Raw genomic sequence first — 26,904 nt, 5'->3', positions numbered from 1 at the left:
ATTAGTAGAAAGCAAAATAATGTACAACCTCATGCAACGAACTCCTGATTTATAGCTTAACTATTAGGCTAAAGCTAATCAAATGTCAAATCCGAATAGTTATAAAGTATCCATTAAGATCAACTAATATCATGTGGTTAAAGCTATGGTTATTTCTGTAAACTAACACAAAGTACATATTAATTTACTTTTTAATTATGGAACCTTAAGGCAACGAAAGACCTAGAATAACTAACACACTATCAGGGCGGCGAGATTGTTCCATTTATTCGAGAACTCAAAAGATGTTCTTTTTCCGTAAATAAATGTCTTAAAATGAAAGATAATTGGAAAACATAAGAACAGTTAAGATAATGTGAAAAGAAGCAAATCTGAATCATATATATTTCAATCGTATCAATTCAAAAGTCACAGGAAAAAATAAATCTCAATTGTATGTATGTAGTTAAGAAGACTCGCCTTCTCTTCAACCCTGCGCTTGAATATTCGAATACAACTGCCATTTGCATTTCCTCAAATTCCTCCGACAAATCTTGGCGATCGTGGGACTCTTTAGGAAGAGTCAATTTGAGAGACCCATCTAATAAGGACCACTTGAGATTGGTTAGCCCCTGATCTTGATTTTTTTTACATGAAAGAACAATAATTTTTAACAGTGATTAGAATAAAAGTGTGTAGCATTTATAATAAATCATGTATATTATGTCGTGGGCAGGGTACAAATGAGAAACCGAAAAAGAACAGATAAAGAATTACATAGCCAAACAAATCTTAGATACAGTATTGACTATTGAGTGTCTATGCAAGTTTTTAATAATTGAAACTAATTACCTTATTTTTATGAAAATTAAAATGAATTAGCACATTATTCTTAATAACATTTTATATGATAAAAAAATATTATGACTTAATTTCAGATATTGTATACAATAATCGAGAAAATAACTTGATCTAGTAATCAAGCCGATTTGCATGTCCTTTTAGATAATTTAGTACCATAAACAATAAGAAACCAAAAGGCATTAAAAAGATCAACATGGTATAAATTGCATATTTAGTAATTCAACAATTTATATGATTTATTAGAATAATATAAACTGTTTGATAAAACTAGCTTGTTTAGTGTGAGTTAGTTATCAATTTGTTAGTTAGTTAGTTAGTCAACTCAACTTTCAAGTAGTTAGTTATAGTTAGTTATAATTCACATGGGTAGTTAGTTATAGATCACATGTTTTGTATTTCTGTTTTTGTGATTTGTTACTACTCATTGATGTGTATATATACACATCTAATGTAATGCTTTACATATGCATTCAATACAGAAAATTCCCTCTTCTTCCTTCATGCTATTAGAAGCTCTACCTCCATTAATGGAGGAATGAGATTAGCTTCCAGCTTCCAGCTTGAATTGCTGGCTTCATCATCTTGTATTGATGATTTCATCATGGTATCAGAGCAAGGTTACTCATACTAGATTTCTTTTTCGATCTAATTGATTAATCGACCCACTGATCATACTTGTTTGTTCTTCTCTTCTGTTCTCTTTTGTTTTTTTTGTTGTTCTCTGTTTTTGTTTGATTTGGTTAGTTACTTGTTGCTGATTCATAGATTTTCCATTTGTTGAATATCAATTCATTCTTCATGGGTGATACTTCAACTGATGTGAATGCTAGTAACTCCTTAAAACGACCAGATTTTAACAGCCCTTTCTATCTGCATCCTTCTGAAAATGCTACTTCTACCTTGGTTCCTATGGTGTTTGATGGGACCAGTTACAGATCATGGAGAAGAGCAGCCCTTAGAGCATTGTCCGTTAAGAATAAAACTGGATTCATCAATGGTAAAATTGTGAAACCAAGCTTTACAGATCCATCATTCATGCAGTGGGAGAGGTGTGATGATATGGTGACATCTTGGGTTCTAAACTCCCTCTCCCCAGAGCTACGAGATAGTCTGCAATATGTGAACAATGCTAAGGAATTGTGGGAGGAATTGGAGGATAGATATGATCAGACTAATGGCTGTAAGCTATATCAGTTGCAGAAGGAGATAAATGATTTGATACAAGGCATTCTAGACATCACAGGTTATTATACAAAGATGAAGAAATTGTGGGAGGAAATGAGTGCAATTGATGTGAATTCACAATGTAGTTGTGTGTGTACTTGTGGAGGAAAGGTAAAACTGTATAAAGCTGAACAGGACAGAAGACTTATACACTTCTTGATGGGCTTAAATGAGATGTACACTGCTGTGCGAGGGAACATCCTCATGATGGCTACTTTGCCTACAATGGCACAGGCATTTGCTATCCTGTCACAGGAAGAGAGGCAGAGAGAAATGAAGCCTTCAAATCATATGGCTTTGGAGTCCAGTTCACTTAATGCATCTATGTTGTCTCAAAGTAATTCAACAAATTCTAGTTCTTATAAAGGAGGCATAGGTAGGGGAAATGGAAGTTACAACAACACTGGCAGTTTTAACAATAACAATGCTGGAAATTTCAACAACACTAATGCCTATAGGGGAAACTCTAATGCTGGTAACAGATCAAATATGTTTTGTGAGTATTGTAAACGAACTGGACATGTCAAAGATAGATGTTACAAACTTCATGGCTATCCAACCAACACAAAAAATTCAAGAGGAAGAGGAAGAGGATCTGCAGCAAATGTACATACCTCTGAGGGTGATAGTTACAAGTGTGAAGAGAGTTTTGAGCAGGGAAAACAAATGCCAGTGAATCTATCAAAGAGTCAATATGAGCAATTGCTCAACTTGCTTGGAAATGAGTCTGAATATTCAAACAATGTGTCAAGTGGAGCTGCAAGTCTAGCAGGTATACTTGCTTGTCATTCTTCTATAAGTAAGATAAGTGATGTGTCATGTAAATGTGAAAGATTAACTGCTGGCTCTTGGATCATTGACTCAGGAGCATCTCACCATATGACCTACACAAAACACAATCTCATAAACCTTAAGCCTCTACCTTATCCCTTCTTAATCACATTACCAAATGGATACAAGGTTAAAGTGACTAAAATTGGTGATGTGTGTTTGAATTCAACATTAACTCTGTATAAAGTATTGTATATACCTAGATTCAAGTTCAATCTAATATCAGTCTATTGTTTAGCCAACCAACTCAGAGGAATAGTCAGTTTTAACAATAGCTCTTGTTTACTGCAGGGCCCTTCTCTGAAGAGCCCTCTGGCACTTGGTAAAGCAAGGAGTGGTTTGTATCTTTTTTGTTCAAAGTGTCACATTCCATCTGTAAATGATGATACTGGTTCCCAACAGAAGTTTCAATCTGTTTCCTTTATGAACTACTGTAAAGCACCATCACTACCTAATACAAAACATTCTCATACAATCAATAAAAAGGTTTGTTCCAATGATAAGATTTCTAACTCAGCTGCTCATTTTTCTTTCAATCAAGACAATGAGTTCTTATGGCATGCTAGGCTAGGACATGTACCATTTGTGAAAATGAAGAGCATATCTACCATACCTCTAAAGTTTTCCAACAAACAACCTTTCACTTGTACAATTTGTCCAATGGCTAGACAAACTAGAATGCCATTTCCAGAAAGTGTTACTATGACCAGTTCAATATTTGAGTTGCTGCATGTTGACTTGTGGGGACCCTATAATGTACCAACACATGATGGATATCACTATTTCTTGACTATGGTAGATGATTACAGTAGAGCTACTTGGACACAACTTATTAGGTGTAAAAGCAATGCTCTTTGTACTATAAAAGCCTTCATATCCCTAATAGAAAATCAGTTCCACACTAGATTGAAAACTATCAGGTCTGATAATGGATTAGAATTTTCTAGTACTGAGGCAACATGTTTCTTCCAAGAAAAAGGCATAATACACCAGAAATCTTGTCCCTACACACCACAACAAAATGGGGTAGTAGAGAGGAAACACAAGTACCTTCTTGAGACAGCAAGGGCACTGTTATTTCAATCAAAAATACCTATGAGGTATTGGGGAGAGTGTGTATTAACTGCCACTTATTTGGTTAATAGATTGCCCACTAAACTACTTCAAGGGAAGTCTCCATATGAACTGTTATATCAAAAAAAGCCTTTTTACTCACATCTTAAAAATTTTGGATGTCTTTGTTTTCCAACTACTTTAAAAACTCACAAGGATAAGTTTGAGCCTAGAACTGTACCTCATATTTTTGTTGGATATCCCTTTAACACAAAAGGGTACAAGGTCTTAAACTTGGCTACCAAGAGGATTCATGTGTCTAGAGATGTCTCTTTCTATGAAAATATTCTTCCTTTTGTCATTACTCCTGCTGGTTCTACTTTTGATTTCATATTGCAATGCCTTGTTCATCACTCTGATAAGTTGCCTTGTATGTCTAGTAAAACAAATACCTTTATTGATGATGAGATGTTGAGTCAACACACACTGAATGAAGTCACCTATGATCAAGTTCCCATACCTGAAAATATACCTGTAACAGAATCTACAGCACCTTCTACTGAGCCAAATATACCTGTCACAGCTCCTACTGGACCAAATGCATCTGTTCTTACACCTAGAAGGACAACTAGATCTTGTCATCCTCCAAACTACTTAAAAGACTATAGCTATTCATTACCTAAGCTACACTCCTCTTCACCTATAAATAATGTCACTGATTCTCAACATTCACTCACATCTTTCACAAATCATCCTGATCATATATGCTTCTCTACATTATGTCCTGAAAGTCAGCAGTTTATCCATAATGTTTCACATGATATTGAGCCTACATCTTATGAAGAGGCAAGCTTGAATCCAGCCTGGCAAGCAGCAATGAAACAAGAGTTTGATGCACTGCACACTAATAATACTTGGGAACTAGTTAAGTTGCCAAAAGAAAAGAATGTTATTGGATGTAAATGGGTGTATAAGATTAAACATAAGGTAGATGGGAGCATAGAGAGGTTCAAAGCTAGACTAGTGGTAAAAGGATACACTCAACAAGCAGGAATAGACTATAATGAAACCTTCTCACCTGTGGTAAAGATGACTACAGTCAGAACACTAATCTCATTAGCAGTTAAGAAGGGCTGGGACTTGTATCAATTGGATGTAAATAATGCCTTCCTACATGGTGATTTGAATGAAGAAGTATACATGGCTTTACCTCCAGGACTGGTAGTGGACAGCAATGATATGGTATGCAAATTGAAGAAGTCCTTATATGGTCTGAAACAAGCTAGTAGACAGTGGTATGAGAAACTAGCTGATAGTCTTTGCTCAAAGGGTTATACTCATTCAGACAGTGATTACTCACTATTTTACAAGAAAAATGGTCACTCCTTAGTATTTGTGGTTGTATATGTTGATGACATTATCTTGACTGGTACTGATATGAAGGAGATTGAATCTTTGAAACTCTTCTTGCATGAGAAATTTAGAATAAAAGATTTAGGAAGGCTGCATTACTTTCTTGGATTGGAGATACTGTACAGACAGGATGGTGTCCTTGTTTCACAAAGGAAGTTTACTCTTGATCTCTTGAAGGAATTTGAGTCTATAAATTACAAGGCTACTACTTCACCATTAGATCCTACTGAGAAACTAAGACTTACAGAAGGAAAGTTACTACCAGATCCTACTTACTACAGAAAATTAGTAGGCAAGCTTAATTTTCTTGCTAATACAAGAATGGATATAGCATATAGTGTCCAACATCTCAGTCAATTCATGCAGTCTCCTAGAGAACCTCATTTAAAGGCAGCTTACCATGTACTCAGATACCTACAAAGTGATCCTACATTGGGAGTTTTTATCAGTAATAAACCTGATACCATCATCAGTGCCTACTGTGACTCAGATTGGGCCTCCTGTCTTGATTCAAGGAAGTCAGTGAGTGGTTATTTGGTCCTCATGGGAGATAGCCCTATCAGTTGGAAGTCCAAGAAACAGCCTACAGTGTCATTATCTTCAGCAGAAGCAGAATACAGGGCCATAAGACAGGTAGTAGGAGAAGTAGTGTGGCTAGAAAGACTACTTGGTGAACTCTCAGTAACAATACCTTTGCCTATACAAGTATTTTGTGATAGCCAAGCAGCAGTGCACATTGCCAAGAATCCAGTGTTTCATGAACGAACCAAACACATAGAAGTTGATTGTCATTTTGTCAGGACAAAGCTCCAAGAAGGACTGATTACACTCCAATATGTCTCAACAGAATCCCAGCTGGCTGATGTTTTCACTAAGGCATTGACTGGTGTTAAACATTCTCATCTGATGAACAAGTTGTCTGTGAATGGCTCACTTCCAACTTGAGGGGGGTGATAAAACTAGCTTGTTTAGTGTGAGTTAGTTATCAATTTGTTAGTTAGTTAGTTAGTCAAACTCAACTTTCAAGTAGTTAGTTATAGTTAGTTATAATTCACATGGGTAGTTAGTTATAGATCACATGTTTTGTATTTCTGTTTTTGTGATTTGTTACTACTCATTGATGTGTATATATACACATCTAATGTAATGCTTTACATATGCATTCAATACAGAAAATTCCATCTTCTTCCTTCATGCTATCAGAAGCTCTACCTCCATTAATGGAGGAATGAGATTAGCTTCCAGCTTCCAGCTTGAATTGCTGGCTTCATCATCTTGTATTGATGATTTCATCACTGTTGATAAAATAATAAACATTTAAAGATAAACTCTATAAAATTGCATGTATTGTAATCAATAAGAAGTGTACAATTTTCTTGATATAACACAATACAGTAAAATAAAGTATTTTGAGGTAAGAATTATTTTCTTCATGGATAAGTGATATTTTAAAGTACAAATGCGGCTTCATTCTCAGCTTCCAAGCATCCAAATACTTCTTTCAGTCTTGAACATATCAGCTTTGAGATGATCTTATAAAGCACATGACAACATGATATTGGTCTTTATTGGCTGGCATTTTGGGGGACAGGAACTTCTGGAATTAAAGATATCATTGTAGCATTAATCTGTTTCAACAAATGTCCTCTTTGAAAAAATTTACTCCAAGCTTTTTTGAAATACATTTCACCTTTTTAGAAGAATATTATTTATACTCATTAAGTCGTAAAAATTATCAAAACTAACCATAAGTTTTTATTAAAAGTCAAATGGATTTTCATTCCAATAATAATTAATAGTGTTCGTGACATTAGAGCAATGTGGTGATTTGGAGCGAGTGCGACACGCATCATTCCATACATCGTGAAGTAGACAAATAACATGACTTTGTTATCATGAACCGATTGTTTATCATTTTCATCAACAATCATACCATCATTAATATTCACTGAATATTTCATCACTACTTTGATGTTAACGTAAAAAATTATATAATTCAACGTAAGCAACTACTATAGAGGGTATTTTTGTAAAAGATAAAAGTTTGAAGTAAAATTTCATTTTTCAAAAGATCTCAAATAGATGAGATTTGGCCCAAATACTAGAAAAAACTAGTATTTGAGAATTTGGGATATTTGCTAAAAATATTTGTCATATAATTGGTAAATTGTATGGACAAACACTATTTGTCAAAAATTTTCTCAAATATTGTTTGGGTGAAAATTTGGCAAATAGTGTTATTTGTCGATACAATTTGTCATTTTTAAACAAATATTTTTTATAAACATACCGAATTCCCAAATACTAGTTTTTTCTAGTATTTGGGTCTAATCTCATTATTTGGGATGTTTTTGAAAATTTAAATTTTACTCCAAATCTTATCTTTTACAAAAACACCCTCTATATTAGTGTTTGCGTTGCATTGTATAATTTTTTATGTGAATATCAAAGTAGTCATGAAATATTCGGTGAATATGAAAATGATGATATGGTTGTTGATGAAAAAGATGAACAATCGGCTCAGAGTAACAAAGTCATGTGCTTTGTCTACTTCATGATATATGGAATGATGTTTGTTGGACTCACTTCAAGCTACCACATTGCTCTAGTGTCATTGACACTCATTATTTGTTGCAATGAATATCCAATTGACTTGTAATATAAACTTATGGTTAATTTTGATAGTTTTTAAAACGTATAGATATAAATCATATTTTTCTAAAAAATATATAGATATTTATGATCAAACACATGGTGAAATTTCACCCACATTTTCAGTCTAAGTAATATTTGCCAAAAATATTTTGAAATTCATGGCTCATCTCCAATTGTTGCAAATGTTTGAACTATGAGTCTTCCTCCTTGGGTTTGTATGGACAGGTGTTATCTTCCCATTTAGAGTAGTCATGTTTTGTTTCCCCTTATGTATTCCTTTGTGCTGAACCTTCCACTTCATTCTCCCTTGTTGCTGCGTCTCGAACTTGGACTTCCTGCCCTTCTTTTCCTCATCCCACCCTTGTATTCACATTTGCATCCTTCTTCTTCCGACATTCCCCTTCATTATGCCCGTACTTTTTGCAGTGTATACACAAGGAAGGCTTCCAATCATACAACACTCTTGCTGAACCATATTTCCACATCCATCTCTACTTCAATTAGCAGCCTTGCAAAGTTTAACCCAACTTTCTTCTCTGTGTGTTGGTCCATCATTAAAGGTTTTCCCACTGGACTATCAATTTTATTTAATCCTTTTTGAACTCCAATATTTAAAATCAAGTCCAGGTAGTTTTACCAATATAGGTACTGTAAGTTCATCTCTTGTGAACTCCATGTCTGTTGTCCATATTATCAAAGTGAATGGTTGATATGTTTAACAAAGAAGAGGTACGTGAGACAAGTATGTTGAAGAGAGGAGATAATCACTTGCAGGTTATATGGCGCTACACCAATCCTTTTTATGCAAAATTGGTGTTATACTTGCAGCTTAATTCGCCAATTTAATTTACTTCGTTTTTTGTGCCTTCATTTATATGTTTGTGTTAAATTTACATTGTTGATTCCATTGTGTGCTTACAATGAAATTTATTTTTGTACTTTCCAAAAATAAAATAAGATTTCATTTATGTTTGACATGGTTACTCAAGCATAGAATAGATCACGAATAATTCTTCTACCTAAACAAGGTAAGTGTAATGTTGAATATGTTGGATAAATCTTCACAGAAAATTTGAGTTCATCAGAAGTAAAAATCTCAAGTTTAACAATAATATTGCCAAAATGAGGTTGGTACATATAACCTCGAAATAATCATCTTGTACACACTTATATCATGCAACTCTTCTTCACTAAACATATCTTCCGCCACTATGACTTTCTCCCCGTTATTTTCAAGCACAACAAATATTCATAAAATATTTTATATAAATATCAAACATATTGTTATAGAAGGAGGAGGAGGAGGAGGAACATGGAAGTGTTGTTTGTGTGACCAAATATAGAGAAGATTATGTTTCCTTTGATTCAATTTAGCATGTTACTGGATTTAGAAATGTTCAAAAGTCAAATTAATTAGTTATTCGAAAAATATTTTTTATAAATATCAAACATATTGTTATAGCAGGAGGAGGAGGAGGAGAAGAACCATGGAAGTGTTGTTTGTGTGACCAAATATAGAGAAGATTATGTTTCCTTTGATTTAATTTAGTATGCTACTGGATTTAGAAATGTAAAAAAGTCAAATTAATTAGTTTTAATGTAAATTTGAATTAGTATCTAATATAGGTAAAGTAAGTCTTACAATAATGTGATTTATCATATAGTGTTTGGTAGAATGTGATTTTTCATTTTCAATTGTCCTTGAGCACATTTTTTCTTAAATATTGACCTAATATTACGATCGAAATGTTATGCATCAAAAATAGTCTAAAAAGAAGAAAGAAGCATAGAGTTATATTATATTTTAAAGAAATCTAGCAATTCTATAATTTTAATCCGTTGTAATTTGTTCATTGACCATCAAATATCAATTTTTTGTTAAATTAAAATCCAGTGGGTGACTAAAGATGTTACATTTCCCATTAAATTAGGCTTATATGGGAATTACAGAGTTTAATCTATTATTTTATTCCAAAATAGAGAAGAACCTAATCAATTTTTTGAAAAGGGAAAATTATGCAACACAGAGAAATCTTAAATAATTTACCAAAAAATAATCTCAAAACACACCTAAAAAAAAGAAAAGAAAAAAAGTGGACGTACCAGACAAGAAGTAACATGCTCGATTTCTTGATTTTGACCACTCAAAAATTTGCTTTCTGCGGATGAATCTGATGACAAACAAGCATTATGTATCATTTGAATTGAAAATCAACTATTAGAATATACAATTGAAATAGAAGAGAGGCGCTATTAATTTCTTATGAATCTATCTAAAGCATCTATGAATTTGAGGGATAAAGACATACCTTTTTTATGTTTTATATGTGTATGAAGAACATGAATTGATGGATAGAGGAGAGATCTTTTCGATGTTTTCTATGTGGGTGATGGACTAAAATTTGGGTGATAAAAGTCTTTAGGTTGGTATTTATGGATGGAATGATGTGAGATGTTTTTTAGGGAAGGGAAAAAATATTTATTGTTTCCTCCCTCTTCAAATACTAGATAATAAAAGGCCCGTATAGCCCAATAGTATAATTTTAAATGAAAAGTTTACATAAATATAATATATTAAGAAAATATTTACCAATTCATGGAAATAACATTTTTCTTCACTTAATCACTCCTAATACATTTAAAATCATATATTTACATAAAAGAGAATCCTAGGCTCGCCTACGTGGCATCACCACAAGCTGGAATTTTCTTTAAAATTTATTTATATCCAAAATTAGTCTTCTTTTTCATGAAAATTTGTGACTTTTATGAAATTGTGACTTTTACGAAACGGTGCAACTTTTATGAACAGTTATAACTTTTATAATTAGTTGCGACTTTTATGAAAAGTTACAACTTTTATGAAAGGTTGTGCCCTTTCTGAAGGGTTATAACTTTTCCAAAGAGTTATTACCTTTTCCATAAGGTACAATAAATATTTGTTCACACTATCTTTTGTTTTCTATAAATAGAGGGATTTCATCTCATTTTATAGTAACTAAAATTTTGAAATTCTTCTTATGCACAATTCAATATTATTTTTGTTTCAACACACTACTGAATAGAATCGCTCTATCATGAGAGGATTTATTCATTTAAACCTCGAGTACTAAAGGAGAATAATTTTATTAAAGGGACACTCTGCATTCAATTGGCTCAATTTTTTCTTTCTTTTTCATTATATTACAGTTCCTAATATGTTTGTTTTATATTCTGTTGTTTATGTTTCTACAAAACTATTGTTACAAGTAATTGTTAGTACATCTTAAACAACACGCGTTAATTGAGTATTCACACAAGTTTTCTCTACTGAAATTGTAATTTCAATTTGAACTTTATTACTCCAGTATGTTGATTTTTAAAAAATACCCAAAAAACTTAATAGTTTTATGTAATATGTTCCCTTTCACGTATATATAATAAGTTGAATTATTTTCCTATATGAGACATTCTACCTTTAATTTTTCATTTTAATAATTACTCATGATATATTTAAATTGGGAAATTTACAATGATTTATGTCAAGCAAACAATATAGTTGAACATTCTACAAGTTAGAATAAGAATGTTTGTTCACTCTGATCAAGCTTTTAAAATTTATCATCCCTTTACCAATGATTATTTATTTATTATAAAATTTTATATCGTCGGTTGATGATCATTTGATTCCCCAAAAATATCAAGTGTAACACTTCTTGGAATCAAAAGGATAAATTATTAAATCATATTTAAGATGATTGATTGAAGGATAAATGATAAGATGTTATAATTATCATTTTGTTAAGGAGTAGATATTATGTCCTAATATCTTGAATTTGTAAACAAAGGATTCATTACTGTTATCGAAATGCTAGATTCTCTAGTTACACAACTATCAAGAAAAATGATTACAGAATAATGAAAAAAATTAAGTCACATCTAATTTCATTGTAATTTGTATGTGTATAAATAAGATAAAGTGTATTTAACTCAAGAAAGAACACTATTTTTCTTTGAATTGGCGAGGAAAACAGAACATCCACCGTTCAATCACTATATATTTTCTTGGACAATTTCAATAGAAGCGAAGACAATGAACCAGTTTTCATCTCCATGCTCCTGCTCTTTTAAACATAGGAATTTCATTCTTATAACTACTTGTCATCTACTCCCAACTTTTCCACTATTGAGTTTATGTGATTACTATTAGTCGATTCTAAGCTAAAGTCATTTCATTGACAAAAGGAGGCAGTCTGAGTGAAGCAAAAAATATTACATGGCAGATTAGGAACCTTCTAGCGTCTAAAAATGATATCCATATGCAGTAAGTCATTAAGAAACTATTTCACCATTTTCTAGATCTAAGAATACCAATATGGACTTGATGTCCCTATAGTTTGGACATCAAAAGCAACAACAATTGATTTTTGATTATGAAATATTAATATGGATGTCTCAAATTTTCTCTATGATGTATAGTTAATCCTTCACTGCATACATCATAATGAATATAACGTTCACAACCTCTAAATTTTACCATAATCTTCCATGTTAATGTGATGTTATAAGACCCGCCTACGTGGTGCCACCGCAAACCAGAATTTCCTTTTAATTTATTCTATTTCCAGAACTAGCCTTCTCATTTCATGAAAAGTTGTGAATTTTATGAAAAGTTGTGACTTTTATGAAAAAATTACAAATTTTATGAAAAGTTGCGACTTTTATGAAAATTTGCGACTTTAATGAAAAGTTGTGACTTTTTATGAAAGGTTGTGACCTTTTTGAAGGGTTGTATTTTTTCAAAAAAATTGTGACATTTACGATAAGACACAATTATTCACACTACCTTTTGTTGTTTATAAATAGAGGAATTCCCTCTCATTTTAAAACAACAAAAATTTAACTTCTTCTTCTGGACACTTGAATTATTGTGTACTATTCTCCTATTGAATGACTCAGTCATTCCATTGTTTTTGTACAATACACTGTTAAATATAATCGTTTTATCCTGAGAGGTTATATTCCTTGAGTATTGGATACTAGAGGGGGATAATTTCCTCAAGGGGACATTGTGCATTTAGTGGACTAGATTTTTTCATTCTATTTCATTGTATTGTTACGGATCTTGATATGTTTTTTACATGTATCAATTTATGTTTATATCATTAATTGATATGTTTAGTACACGCTTTAAAAAATTATGTTTCTGAAAAATTATTGTTATAAGTATTTGTTAGTACAGATTAAATAACAAACGTTGATTGAGTATTTGAGCAAGTTTTCTATACTAGAATTGTTGAAGGTAGAATAAAAAATCCCTTACAAATCTCTAATTTCTTCATCAACAACATCATTTCCTTACGTACAAGAATGACATTTTGTGTTCTTCAGAAAATCCTTTAAGAGTAAATAACTTTGAATGTCCATATCTTTTTATTTTTATGTTGTTTTTATCTATTTTCACTAAATTTTATCAGTGGATATTATGAGTACTTAAAGAACTGGAACTTGATTGAAGTGTTAGTCAATTTTTTTGATGTGTGTTATTTCTAAACACGAGAACTTTTTTGGTCAAAATGATTTGTTATCGTTAATGGATATCTCATAGTTTATGCCCTTTAATGTATGTTTTTTTCTCGTTGTTTTGTTGTCTCCATAAAATGGTATTGATCATTTTTCGTTTTGTATGTATATGATCTCAATTGGACAAAGTTTTCGTCCTTTTTATCTTTTTCTCTTTTTTTTCCTTTTCATTCAGCTCTTCTAAATATTTTTGTGTGAGTTGTGACTATTTTTGGCAAGCTTAATTTGAAGAATATGAAACAAAACCTACTCTTAATACAAGTAATATTTGCACCTACAAAAGATATGTCTTTTGACATAGATTATTTGTCATTAATGTACCAAGTCATTGTTGAGCCTTAGAGTTATCTAGGTTATACTCATTTTTAATATTTTAACGTTCAAGAATATTTCTTCAAAATGAGTCTAGAATCCTATGTTTTGATCAACTTGTACTTTCATAATGCAAAAATTATATGTAATATCTCACAATTAGAAAGAACTAGAAAAAAGTTTAAAATTTTAAAATACTTATTTTTGAAAAGAATAAGAAAATGTGGAAATTTTAAGTAAGTTAAAAGGTGAGTTTATGGTCAACTTCAAACGCACATAGCTTCTAACACAGGATGATTTATGGTTATCTCTAGATATGATTGGAAAGCGCTTGGAATAATCTTTCCAACGCCCTCCGTGTTTGCGCAATTACAAGTTTGGATGAGTGAGTTATACCTTTCGAAAGTTGGGTTGTTGGATTAAGAAAATCCCAATCCGGATTCGGGAAGGGCAAAGTTATCTTTTCCTTACCTAATTAAATTGATTCGTTTTTAGGAATTATTTGGGGTAAAACAAGACCTTTGTTCAATTTAGAAAAATAGAATTCATGCTAGGGCTTGGAGAAGAGAGAAAAGAGGAGAGAAATCAAGAATCTCCAAGAACGCTAAAGCTTAAGCGTGGAATTCGTCAGCGGTGAACCCTAAAAAGGTATGTGAGATCACATAGTGTTGGGTTAGTTCACCCACACGCTAATCTTATTTCAATTCAACGAATTTAACTTGTTAGAATACAAAAATGTAAGTTCTTGAACAACGTTGTTGAAAATTAGTTGAGTTCTTGATGGTTGTGTTGCTGAAGTCTCTTGTTTATTTGATTTATGTTTTCGTGTGTAATTTCGGGTTGAATCTATTGTATATTGGTGTTATTAATGATTCTAAGTGTTGGGTCAAGAACCACGGAAGTTTAGAAGGTTAAGAGATGAAAAATGAAGGAGAAAAGTTGAGAACAACTGGTCAGGGGGTTAGGGTGTCGCGCCTCTCAAAGCCCCACAGACCAATCTCTTTCTGTAGGACCTTGGGGCGTCGCGCCAGCCAGAGTACCCCACCTAGCTCTCTTTAATTTGAGGGCGCCTCGGAGCGCCACAGACACCAATTCTCCATATTTTCCCCCACTTTTTCGTACTAGTTCCTAAGCGATGTACCTGTGTTTCTTAGTTGATTCCAACGCTATAAGGTACATCTAAACATCATGAGATCATCCATAAAATGAGATCATGAACCTTGAATCCATAACCCAATTCAAGAAAAATTAAGATCAAACTCAAAGAAATTAAAAGTCAAGTCTAGAAGTTAAAGAGCAAGTCAAAGCAAAGTTCTTAAAAGTTTTTAAGAGTTTTTAGCAATATTTAACTTTGTTTTTAAGACTTAAGAGTTGATTTAAGTAAAGAGTAAAGTTGAATTTCTTTCTTCAAAGAAGTATATGGGGACTATGTACTCCCAAAGAGGTTTAGAAGAAATGTTTTCAAATTTAAACAAGAATGGAAGTTGGGATTTTTAAAGAGCCTTTGGGCTAGTTTTAAGAAAAAACTACAACTTCCTAAAATGAAGCAAGCAGGAAAATGAGATTTCCAAGATAGCCTCTGAGCTAAGTTTGAGCAATAATATCAACTCATAGAAAAAGTATATTTTAAAACATAAGAGTCAATATATTTTAGGAGTAGTATTGAGCACCGAGTTGGGGACGAACATCAGTTCAGATAACTCATATCTCTATAAAATCATGTAGTCACCATGGGTAAAAAAAGGGTCATACTTTTTACACTAGGCAATTCAGGTCTTACACCTTTGGCCAGGTATAGGATGCGCTGGCAGTGTGAGTTAGATCGTTGTATCATCACTATAGCTCTTATGTGATGGTTGTCGGTTAGAGAAACTCCAACAAAAGTCATTGTATTTCATATAGACAAAATACATTAAAAACCCCAAAACTTGGCACAAAAACTCACTTTAGTACTTAAACTACACAGGTGTTTATATACCCCCGTTAACATATTTTCAACCTTCCGAGCACCAGCCCAGTTGAAGGTTGGGCATTGTTACACATGCGCGTTTTCAGTGGTCAACGTCGCCTAAGGATTTGAAAAGTATCTTACCCATTTCCAAAATACAACTTGACCCACATATAAACAAATATCCTTAAATCTCAAGCTTCGTTCCCAAATGCAACTTGACCCACTTATAAATAAATATCCCTAAATTTACAAGCCCGTAATTCTCATTCGTTTCTCTTCTCTCAAACCTAGAAGATCGAATTTGAAGATTTCTCTTCCATTAGAGTGAATGAGTTGTTGATTTTAGGGTTTTCATGAAAGAAACAAAGGATCGTGTGAAGAAACAAAGTTATCAGGTTAGTAATCTTCGTTTAGACTATTGTAGCATTTGACCAATTTTAGGGTTTTTGAAAAGCTTAGTCTTTTTTATCTTTTCAGTTGACTATGGATGTGTACGTTACCTTAAGGTTTCACTATGGTGGAAAACTTCAACAAAAACCTCATATTTAGTATGAAGGAGGTATGGTCATTGATTGTTTTGATGTAGATGTTGATAAATTGTCCTAATTCAAATTTGTTGATATAGTTAAAGAAATTGGGTATAACTGTGTTGCTAGTGTTGTTCATATTAAACCACCTAAATGTCGACATGTTGTCAAAGTTAAATGTGATAGGGATATTATGGGTATTGTACCTAAATTAAAAAATGGAGATATCGTTGAACTTTATGTGACTGATTTAGTGGAAGAAGTTGTTGCGGCTCCACCAGCAATTGAATATCTAAATGATGTAGGTGGGGAATCTAATGCTACTTTTGATAACGAATCTAGTCAGAGTTTTGAGGATAGTGAAGGTTTAGGGTTTGAAGAACCTTCACAACCTATTGTGGGTGAAGAGTTGAGTAAAGTGTTTGGTAGGACTTCTACTAATGCTGGAAAGGAATTGGGTAGGGCTTCGGCTAGGGTTGGAGAAGATATAGGTGGTATTTCTTTTGTTGCTGCTGCATCTGATATTCCAGAAGTTGGGTCTGATTGGGAAAGTGAAACAGAAGAAAGTGATAATTTAGACAATGCAGATTTGTCTGATGAAGGAGAAAATGAGTATGGTAGTGATTTTCGTAAGGTATAGATCTTAAGAAAGAGAAAAGGCTGCTAAAAAAATAGAAAAGACAAAGTCCCTAGAAGATCTGAAGGAGTTAATTTAGGGGGGGGAAGGAGTTGATTTGGGATATGATGAATATCTATCCAAGAAACAAACTACTTTAGAGGGTAAGATGGTTGGAGATGAGTCCTACTTTGATTCAGATGAAGTTCTTAGTTTTGAAATAGATAGTAATGTTGATGTTAATGAGGAAGATGAGGTTGAACTGCCTATAAGAAGACAAAGAAAATCAAGAAGAGCAAAAAGAAATAAAAATAAAATTGTATTTGATTCTACCTGTCAATAAATAGTTTGGAGACTTGTCTTGCTTTTGAAAGTCTTAAGCAATTTAGAGAAGCTATTACTAAATATGCAGTTCAAGAACATGTTGAATTGTTAATGAAGCAACTAGAGTGAGGGTAAAGTGTACAGCTAGTTGTATATGGTTGTTGTTTGGAAGAATTGATTCAAGAACATGAGATTTTATGATAAAGAATTACAATCCAGTACATTAATGCAACGGCACAACCAGAAATAAATTGGTGTATACAAAGTACTTAGCAGAAAGTTACACGGACAGAATCATTTCTGTGCCTAACATTAGAGTTTTTTAGTTTCAAATTTAAGTGAAGAAAGAGTTGAATGTGTATGTGGGGAGGAATGTAGCAGGAAAGCAAGAAACATTGTGTTTCAACAAATTATGGGTGATCATGTGGAGGAGTTTAAATGAATTTTTAATTATAGAGATGAGCTCTTAAGGACTAATCCAGGAAGCACATGTGTGGTGAGACTTAGTTAAGAAACTTTTGAATTGCAGAAAAATGTTTCAATCATTTTACATATGTTTTGATGCTTTAAAGAAAGAATTCAAAGCTGGAGCTAGGAGATGTATAGGATTTGATGGTGGTTTCTTGAAAGGTGTTTGTAGAAGTCAATTACTTGTGGCTGTTTGTAAGGATGGAAACAACCAAATGCTACAACTAGCATGGGGAATTGTTGAGGTGGAAAACACATTCACTTGGAAATGGTTTATCAAGATTGGATTGTAAGACATGATCTTGATCTAGGAGATGGGACAGAATTGACAACCATTACTGATATGCAGAAGGTATTTTTATTTTCCTTTTCATTTATTCATTTATTTTATTTTCCATTTATTCATCTATTTTATTTTTCATTTATTCATTAAGTTAGATCTCATATTATTCTAAATGTTGTTAAAGGGTGTTCACAAAGCTATTCAAGAAATTCTGCCAAATGCAGAACAAAGATTTTGTGCAAGACATGTTCTAGTCAACTGGTATATCAATTGGAAAGGCATTAAAAGAAGAAATTGTTTTGTAGATGTGTCAAATCTACATATGAACAAGAATTGAAAACAAATTTGGATCATATGGAGAATTTAGGCAATGGAATAATTGATAACTTATTGTACTACAATATAGAAAAGTGGTCTAAATTATACTTTAAGTATTTTAGCTGTTGTGATAGTGTTGACAACAACATGGCTGAAAGCTTTAATTCATGGATTTTGGGGGCAAGACACAAAACTATCATCACAGTGCTTGAAGAAGTAAGGGTAAAAGTGATGAGAAGAATAGAAAAAGTTAAGTGATACTTGGATAACAAACATATTTCCAATGGCCTTAAAGGTATTAACAGAGAACACAACAAAGTCGATGCATTGTAACCTTGAATGGAATAGTGAATGTGGTTTTGAGGTTAAGGACAGTTGGGATAACACATTTATTGTGAACCTAGTCACACAAACATGTACTTGTAGATCTTGGACGCTAAGAGGAATACCTTGTTGTCATGTTATAGTTGCACTTCATTTTAGAAAATTGGAGCCAATTAACTATGTTGCACATTGGTATACCAAAGAGACGTATCTCAAGGCATATAGTCACTACATTCAACCAGTTACTAACATGGAAATGTGGCCACAATCGACCAACCCTTTTGTATTACCACTTGTTATCAGAACACTACCAGAAAGTCCTAGAAAGTGTATGAGAAAGGAGCAGAATGTAAAAAAATTGGAAAATTGTCTAATAGAGGTGTTGAGATAACTTACAGTCTTTTTCATACAAAGGGTCATAATAAGAGGGGTTGAAAGTTGAGTAATCAACCTAATGCAGGCAAAGGAAGAGGAAATGGGAGAGGAAAAAATACTAGTTCAACTAGGTCAAGTGTTGGCTCTTCTACAGCACCAACTGAATCACAATCAAGCACAAAGAGAGGAAGAGGTCGATAAGGAGGTAATACAAAACAGGTAATGTTTATAGTAATTCATGTAATTGTTATTTTACATCTTTATCAGTCTAATATTTTTGTTAATCAACTTATGTTATAGGCTAGTGCTACTGTAAGGGGAAGAGGAACTGACATTGGTTTAGCTGAAACTAGAAGGGGAAGAGGAACTGCAACTGGATCTATTAATGAAACAGGGATTGGTGTTGATGTCGATGGTTTTGGTCCTAGTGGATGGGGTAGAGGAACTAGAACTGGTGTAGATGGAAGGGGAAGAGGAACTGCAAGTAGTGTAGCTGGAGGGGGAAGAGGAAGAGGAACTGGTGTAGTTGCTACTGCTACTGATGTTCTTGGTGTTACTGGAGGAGTGAAGAGGCCAAGAAAGGTTGGAATGGGGATACTACATACACAGAGTGGTTTTACAATCCACAATATAAGTTGTCTTAAATTTTTACACCTTTTTCAATTGTAACTTACGAAGCATCTAAGACACTGTTTATGTTGTGAATGTAGACTTGAATGCCTATGAACTCTTCAATAATGACTGGAAATATTGGGCATCACAAACCAAAGATTAGGCTTAAAATGGAAAGGGAATGATGTTTTAACTCAACAAGGTATTCAAGATATGAGAGAAAACAAACAAAGGAGAACAAGGTCTAATGTTGATGATGTTTGATATGAAGACTACTTTAGTTTGATATTTTACTTGTTTTTAAAATAATTATGCAGTTGTGATTGCTTTAGATTGATATTTTATCTGTTTTTAGAACAATTATGCGGCTATGACTGCATTAGTTTGATCTATGTTTATTTTTGAAATAATTATGTTGCAGCTGTAAGTGCGTTAGTTTGATCTATGTTTGAAACAATTATACAATTGTGATTGCAACAATAGTTTGTTATTTTAGTTCTCTTTTTGAAACAATTGTGCAACCAGTTTTGCATTACTTTTACATGTACAATTATGCAGTTGTGACTGCAATAATGTGAATGTAGTTGTAAATATAACACAAATGAGATAGATAAACCAACAAATTCCATTAACAGAATAAGAAGAACACACACTTCATTACAGAAGAGTCTTGTACCTAATTGATTACAACATAAACAGTGCTACACTACTCCAACATTGATCTCACTATATCAAGAGATTAACGTAACTTCATTGAACCTTTCTTCTTATACATCACCTAGAAACAATAGCTTATAGTTATTACCATAATACAACAGCAAGCTACAACAAAAAAGAGCACATTCTGACAGGTTCTTCTCCATTTATTCTGCATTACTTTCATGTTCTCAACCTCTTCTTGCAACATTTTTAATTTCATACCTAGACAATCATCATCTTGTTTGAAATCTCCCGACTTGTCAACTTCTTCAGTATCCTCAACCAATTCAAATGCAGTGGCTGAGGTTTGAGACGATTCTACTATATTCTCAAGCTCACCCAATTTCTGTATTAGTTTAGGAATCACAAATTTTGACCTCGAATCAATATTCTCTTTATCCTTCCAACACCAAATGTTGCAAGATCTAAGACCCTTCAATAATGAAAAAGGATGAAGGAATTAGTAATCAAGTTCTTAATCGGCTAAAAGAAAATAAACAAAAATGATGTTTACCCCATAATAAGGACATGACCAATATCTTCTTCCGGGGTTATTGGAAGTCCAAGATGTTTTCAAACGCACCACAACTCCATGATTACAATAAACTTTTTTCTTCGTAGTATAATCATCTTGTTCCATACAAAGATTTTTCAAATCAATTGATCGCATTGTGTGCTACAATTTTGTGCAAGAATTAACGAGAATCTGGAAAAAAAACTAGATAATAAAAAAAGGAGGAAATAAAAATCAAAATAAAATATAAAGAAGAATAGGTTCGAATCTTACATTTTGAAGAACAATTATTCCTTCAGAGATTCAACTTTTAGGTTTGAAGAGCTAAGATTTGAGAAAAATAAAGAAAAAAAGCATGAATTAGGTCACCATTTTTGGATGATTGAGTTGGTGAGGAGAATAGGAAATTAGGGTTCTACAAAAGAAGATTTACATTCAAATATGTAACGGGTCGGATATTACCGTTCGCGGGTAAAATTTTATTTTTTAAAAATGCTAAAAGATGAATACGCGCCCTTGAAAGTTGTATCAACACGCGCAGGAGGCTGGAGCTCTGAAGGTTGAAAATAATTCACATCAAACATGTTAAGGGGGGTATATAAACACCCGTGTAATGTAAGTACTAAAGCGAGTTTTCATGCCAACAGGGGAATTTGATGTATTTTCTATTTTATATACACAGTTTATTTGTATTTTTATATACATCTAAGATTTAATAGTGTCTTTGCATACACAAAGAGTTTATAGCATATTCTTAAATATATTTTCTTTATATTGCACTTGCTTTTAAATTGCTTTATATTGAAATGAATCCAGTATGTTGAATTGAGTTGAGCTAGGAAGTTCTTCAGACTTCCCTATCAAGCCTATGTTGTTTAGTATTCCAACTTTCATACTCATACATTCAATGTACTAATACCAGTTGTCCTGCATCATATCATGATGCAAACGCACGTAACAAGGATCGGCATCCAACGCACCATTAATCGAGTTGAGCACTCCAGAGTCACAGGTGAGCCTCCTTGCATTCCGGAGGACTATTTTACTTGCTTTCTAGTTTAGTCATTAGGATGTTGTGGGGTTTTTCCCAACATCCATCTCAGTTTTAGAGGTTTTATAGATACACAATCAAATGTTAGTCCTTTGAGTCTTTAAGTATTATTCCTTAGTGTGAAAGACTTGGGTTGCCAGTTTTGGCCAAGTTTTAATGTTTCAGTTTTAAGACATTCTCAGTATTTACATTTTCTTCAGTTCAGTTAAGTTTATGATTATTCTCTTGCGTTGAGTTAAGTGAGTTAGACCAAGGTTCGCTCGAGGCCAAAAATGGTTATCAAGTGCCGACCACACCCAGGATATAGGCTCAGGACATGACGAACTTGGTATTAGAGACTAGAGTTCAAGATTCATAGGGAGTCTATGAAGTTGTGTCTGTATAATCATAGTTATCGATGTGAAGCGTGCCACATCTATAATTAGGAAGCTGCTATATCTAGGAATTCCTTCACTTCTTTCACTCTCTTTTCCTGCATTAGAGTTTCATCTCTACAAAGTTTCCCTCTAATTGGTGCTTGTGTGTATATCAGATAATCATGCCTCCACGAAGAGCATTCACAGGTCTACTCGCAAGAACGAATGTTAAACAACAAAAACAAGGGGTACTTAATGCACCAAACGTGCAACCTCAAGGGGAAGTCACTAATGTTGAATACCGTGAAGTAATCTGGATGTTAAGCCAAGAAGTGACTAACAAAGTTGCGCAACAACAAGAATCTCGATAAGAAGAGGCTGACACATCAAGGATTCATGAGTTATTGAGGATGAACCATCAATGTTTCACCGGTTCAAGTACTATGGAGGATCTGGAGAATTTCATTTATGAACTTAAGAAGGTATTTGATGTGATGCATGTTGCGGATTCTGAAACAGTTGATCTAGCTACATATCAACTGAAAAATGTTGCTAGGACTTGGTTTGATCAGTGAAAGGAGGGTAGAGATGAGGATGCGCCACATCCGAGTTGGGCCTGTTTTGAAGAAACTTTCTTTGGGCGTTTCTTTCCCCGGGAATTGAAAGAGGCTACGGTATGGGAATTTCTTACACTCAAGAAGGATTCTCTCAGTGTGAATGAGTATGGGTTGAAGGTCACCCAACTATCTCATCATGCTCCGAAAATGGTTAAGGACATGAGGAGCAGAATGAGTTTGCTTGTTATTGGATTGGGTCGTTCATCAAGAAAAGAGGGTTGGAAGCAATGCTTTTTGGAGACATGGAAATTTCAAGGTTGATGATCTATGTGCAGCAGGTAAAAGGAAAAAAAGTTGAGAGATAAAAAGAGTTCAAGAACAAACATTTTAAGACCGGTAATGAGTCTAGGCAGTAGAAGAGAAATGCTAAACTTCCAACAGAAACAGATGGATCATGTTTCATCGTCTGTTAGTGCACCTACACCTAAGAACAAGGGTGAGTACTATGGTTAGATTTCCAGAGTTAAACATGTCTATTCATAGGGTAATGTGGCGCAAGGAGGTAGGAAGCCTCCTACCTGTGCCAAGTTTGGTAGAAATCACTCTTGTGTTTGTCGTTATGGCTCCTCTGGTTGTTTTAAGTGTGATCAGACTGGCATTTTATAAGAGAGTGTCCAAAGAATAAGCAGGGAAATGGTACTTGGGGAATAGAGTCTAGTCTACTTCAGTTGCTCCACAAAAGAAGGTTGCACCTAGAGGAACTACTTCCAGTATTGGCAAAGGAACAAACCATTTGTATGCTCTCAATAATCATCAAGAGCAAGAGGATTCGCCAGATGTTGTCATTGCTATGGTTCAAGTCTTTGACTTTACTGTTTATGTTTTGCTAGACCTACGAGCGAGTTTATCTTTTGTAACTCCATATGTTGTTATGAACTTCTATATAATTCCTAAGCAACTTAGTGAATCAGTCAATGTTTCTAGATGTGTTGGTGAGTCCATTCTAGCAGTCGTGATTGTCCCAAATCCGTCAATCACAAGAGTATCATGACTGATTTAATTGAGTTAGACATGGTATACTTTGATGTCATTCTTGATATGGACTAGTTTCACGCTTGATATGCCTCGATTGATTGTAGAACTCAAGTTGTCAAGTTTTAGTTTCCAAATGATCCATTCCTAGAGTGGAAAAGCAGTTCAACTGTACCTAATGGCATATCGTACCTTAAGGAAGGGAGGTTAGTTTCTAAGGGGTGTGTCTATCACTTAGTCCTAGTTGATGAATCAAGTGTTGAAGTACCTCATATTCAGTCATTTCCAGTAGTAAAAGTGTTTCCAAAAGTCTTTCCTGATTATCTACTCGGAGTCCCTCTTGAAAGATAAATAGACTTCGGCATAGACAACATTCCAAATACTCGTCCTATCTCTATTTCACCATATAGAATGGCATCAGCAGAGTTGAAAGAGTTGACAGAAAAGTTGAAGATCTGTTAGATAAGGCTTTTAGTCAACCAAGTGTATCACCTTGAGACGCTATCTTATTTGTGAGAAAGAAAGATGGTTCCCTTAGGATGTGTATAGACTATTGTCAGTGTAAAAAGGTTACCATCAAGAATAAGTATCATCTTCTTAGAATTAATGATCTTTTTTATCAGCTTCAAGGTGTTTCTTGTTTTTCTAATATTAACCTCAAATAAGACTACCATCAGTTAAGAGTAAGGAAATGTGATATTCGAAAGACAACTTTTAGAACTAGATATGGGCATTATGAGCTTTTGGTCATGTCCTTTGGGTTGACCAAGGTGCCCGCAGCATTCATGGAACTTATAAATGGAGTCTTCGAACATTATTTAGATATGTTTGTTATCATCTTCATTGATGACATACTAATCTATTCAAGGAATGAAGAAGATCATGCTAGTCAACTCAAAATATTCCTTCGGGAGTTATATGTCAAGTTCTCTAAGTGTGACTTTTGGCTTGAATCTGTGGCATTCTTGGGTAACATAGTTTTCAGTGATGGTATTGAAGTCGATACCCAGAACATTGAGGCAGTGCAGAATTGGCCTAGACCCACATCTCTAACTGATATTAGGAGTTTCTTGGGTTTAACTGGCTACTATAGAAGATTCGTAAAAGGTTTCTCGTCCATTTCATCTCCTTTGACGAAGTTGACTTAGAAAATAATCAAGTTTCAATGGTCTGAAGCTTGTGAGAAAAGTTTTCAGGAATTGAAGAAGTGGTTGACTAATGCCAGTTTTGGTCTTATTGAAGGGTACTCAAGGTTTTATGGTGTATTGTGATGCATCTAGAGTTGGTTTGGGTTGTGTCCTAATGCAGAATGGCAAGGTTATAGCATATGCTTCTAGACGATTGAAAGTCCATGACTTAGAGTTGGTTGTTGTAGTTTTTTCCTTGAAAATATGGTGTCACTATTTATATGGTGTTCATGTTAATATATTCACTGATCACAAGAGCCTACAATGTGTTCAATCAGAAAGAACTTAATCTCAGACAAAGAAGATTGTAAGAATTTCTCAAAGATTATAACATGAGCATTCTTTACCACCCAGGTAAGGATAATGTGGTTGTTGATGCCTTAAGCAGGTTGCCTATGGGTAGTACCAACCATCTTGAGGAAGAAAAGAAAGAACTAGCAAAAGATGTATGCATAGACTTGCACGCTTAGGAGTCCAACTAATGGATTTCAGAGAAGGAAGAATAGTGGTGACGAATGGAACTAAATCATCCTTAGCGTCAGAAGTGAAAGAAAAGAATGACCAACATCCCATTCGAACAAGAGGGAGATGGTGTATTGAGATATCAAGGTATATTGTGTGTACCCTTAGTGGATGGAATCCAGGAGAGGATCATGGAGGAAGCTCATAGATCCAGATATTCCATTTATCGAGGTTCCACAAAGATGTACTGCAATTTGAAAAAAGTATATTGGTGGGAAGGTATAAAGAAGGGCATTGTTGAGTTTGTTTTCAAATGCCCGAATTGTCAACAAGTTAAAGTAGAACACCAAAGGCCTGGAGTTTGGCTCAGCATATAGAACTTCTGAAATTGAAGTGGGAGATGATTAATATGGACTTCATCACGGGGTTACCAAAGTCTCGCATGAAGCATGATTATATTTGGGTGATTATTAATAGAATGACAAAATCAGCCCAAGTTTTATCAGTAAATACTACCCATTCGATAGATGATTATATTAAGTTGTACATTCAAGAGGTGGTAAGACTTCACGGAGTTCTGGTCTCCATTATTTCAGATAGAGGTGCGCAATTTACTGTATAGTTTTGAAAATCTTTTCAGAAAATGGGTTCAAAGGTGAACTTAGGTAGTGTCTTTCATCATCAGACTGACGGGCAAGCAGAGCGCACTATTCGACTCTAGATGATATGTTGAGGGCATGCATGATTGATTTCAAAGGGAAAGTCCACAAACCTTTGGAAATATTACAATCTTTCGGAAAAGTCACAACTTTTCATAAAAGTCGCAACTGTTCGTAAAAGTTGCAGCTCTTCAATTTCCATTCACATCTTTTAAAACCCAACATATCCTTAACTAAGATGTAGTGGTATTAGTTCTTTAGTGCTCAATCTGCACAATTTAAGGATAGATGAGTGTATTTCTTCCAATTAAAGTTGATTCAGGAAGTATTAGAGGAATTGGTCCTTACCTTGAAGAAGGAAGCTGACAACAGTGTTGAACGGAAGAAATCTTCACCGAGGTGGTTTCATGGTGCTCATGAGATCTTTGAGCACCCAAATGAATACAAGTCAAGTTTAATTAAAATTTGTCATGATTATGTCAAAGAGAGAAGGACTTTTGGAGCTCCAACAAACGTCCTTCGATGTACTGGAAAGATTCTTCTTGTTCTGACATTATCTTCCTCTGTGTTTCCATTTTGATCGATTTAGCTGCAGAGGTTGTGTTTTAGGCTTGAGTCACTTTTGGACTCAAGCCATTTATGATTAAACCCCTCCAATCACCCCCTACGCCCTCCCCCCCCCCCCCCCCCCAATTC

At 34.0% G+C, this 26,904-nt stretch overlaps 1 protein-coding gene and 1 long non-coding RNA gene across 5 annotated transcripts; one reads left to right on the top strand and one right to left on the bottom strand.

Moving 5' to 3' along the window:
- Positions 1 to 1,109: 1,109 nt before the first annotated feature.
- Positions 1,110 to 3,410, top strand: LOC138347279 (uncharacterized). Its single transcript, XM_069295174.1, has 2 exons — positions 1,110 to 2,839; positions 3,190 to 3,410. Exons 1-2 carry the CDS (start codon positions 1,642 to 1,644, stop codon positions 3,222 to 3,224), a joined length of 1,233 nt encoding a protein of 410 aa, XP_069151275.1. The 5' UTR covers positions 1,110 to 1,641; the 3' UTR covers positions 3,225 to 3,410.
- Positions 3,411 to 6,680: 3,270 nt separating this feature from the next.
- Positions 6,681 to 10,515, bottom strand: LOC104646469 (uncharacterized). 4 transcript variants are annotated; one of them, XR_011220066.1, is made up of 3 exons: positions 10,329 to 10,498; positions 8,135 to 10,190; positions 6,681 to 6,961 (listed from the first exon to the last, which is right to left on the bottom strand). It is a non-coding gene; the product is annotated as an uncharacterized lncRNA (long non-coding RNA). The 4 variants fall into 4 exon arrangements; XR_002027379.3 differs by lacking the exon at positions 6,681 to 6,961 and having other exon boundaries at positions 8,013 to 8,884; positions 10,123 to 10,190; positions 10,329 to 10,488; XR_011220067.1 differs by lacking the exon at positions 6,681 to 6,961 and having other exon boundaries at positions 8,013 to 8,697; positions 10,123 to 10,190; positions 10,329 to 10,488.
- Between the last annotated feature and the right edge of the window lie 16,389 nt (positions 10,516 to 26,904).

The sequence above is a fragment of the Solanum lycopersicum genome, chromosome 3 (assembly GCF_036512215.1).
Source record: "Solanum lycopersicum chromosome 3, SLM_r2.1".
NCBI lineage: Eukaryota > Viridiplantae > Streptophyta > Magnoliopsida > Solanales > Solanaceae > Solanum > Solanum lycopersicum.
The sequence above is the reverse complement of the archived record's forward strand: the minus strand, read 5'-3'. Positions and strand labels throughout refer to the sequence as shown.

What these genes read in the sequence shown, in the direction of transcription:
- LOC138347279 (XM_069295174.1), top strand. Translation starts at nt 1,642, where the DNA reads ATGGGTGATACTTCAACTGATGTGAATGCTAGTAACTCCTTAAAACGA. An exon ending in TGGAGCTGCAAGTCTAGCAG is followed by an intron (nt 2,840 to 3,189) that starts GTATACTTGCTT and finishes TGTTTACTGCAG; the next exon opens with GGCCCTTCTCTGAAGAGCCC.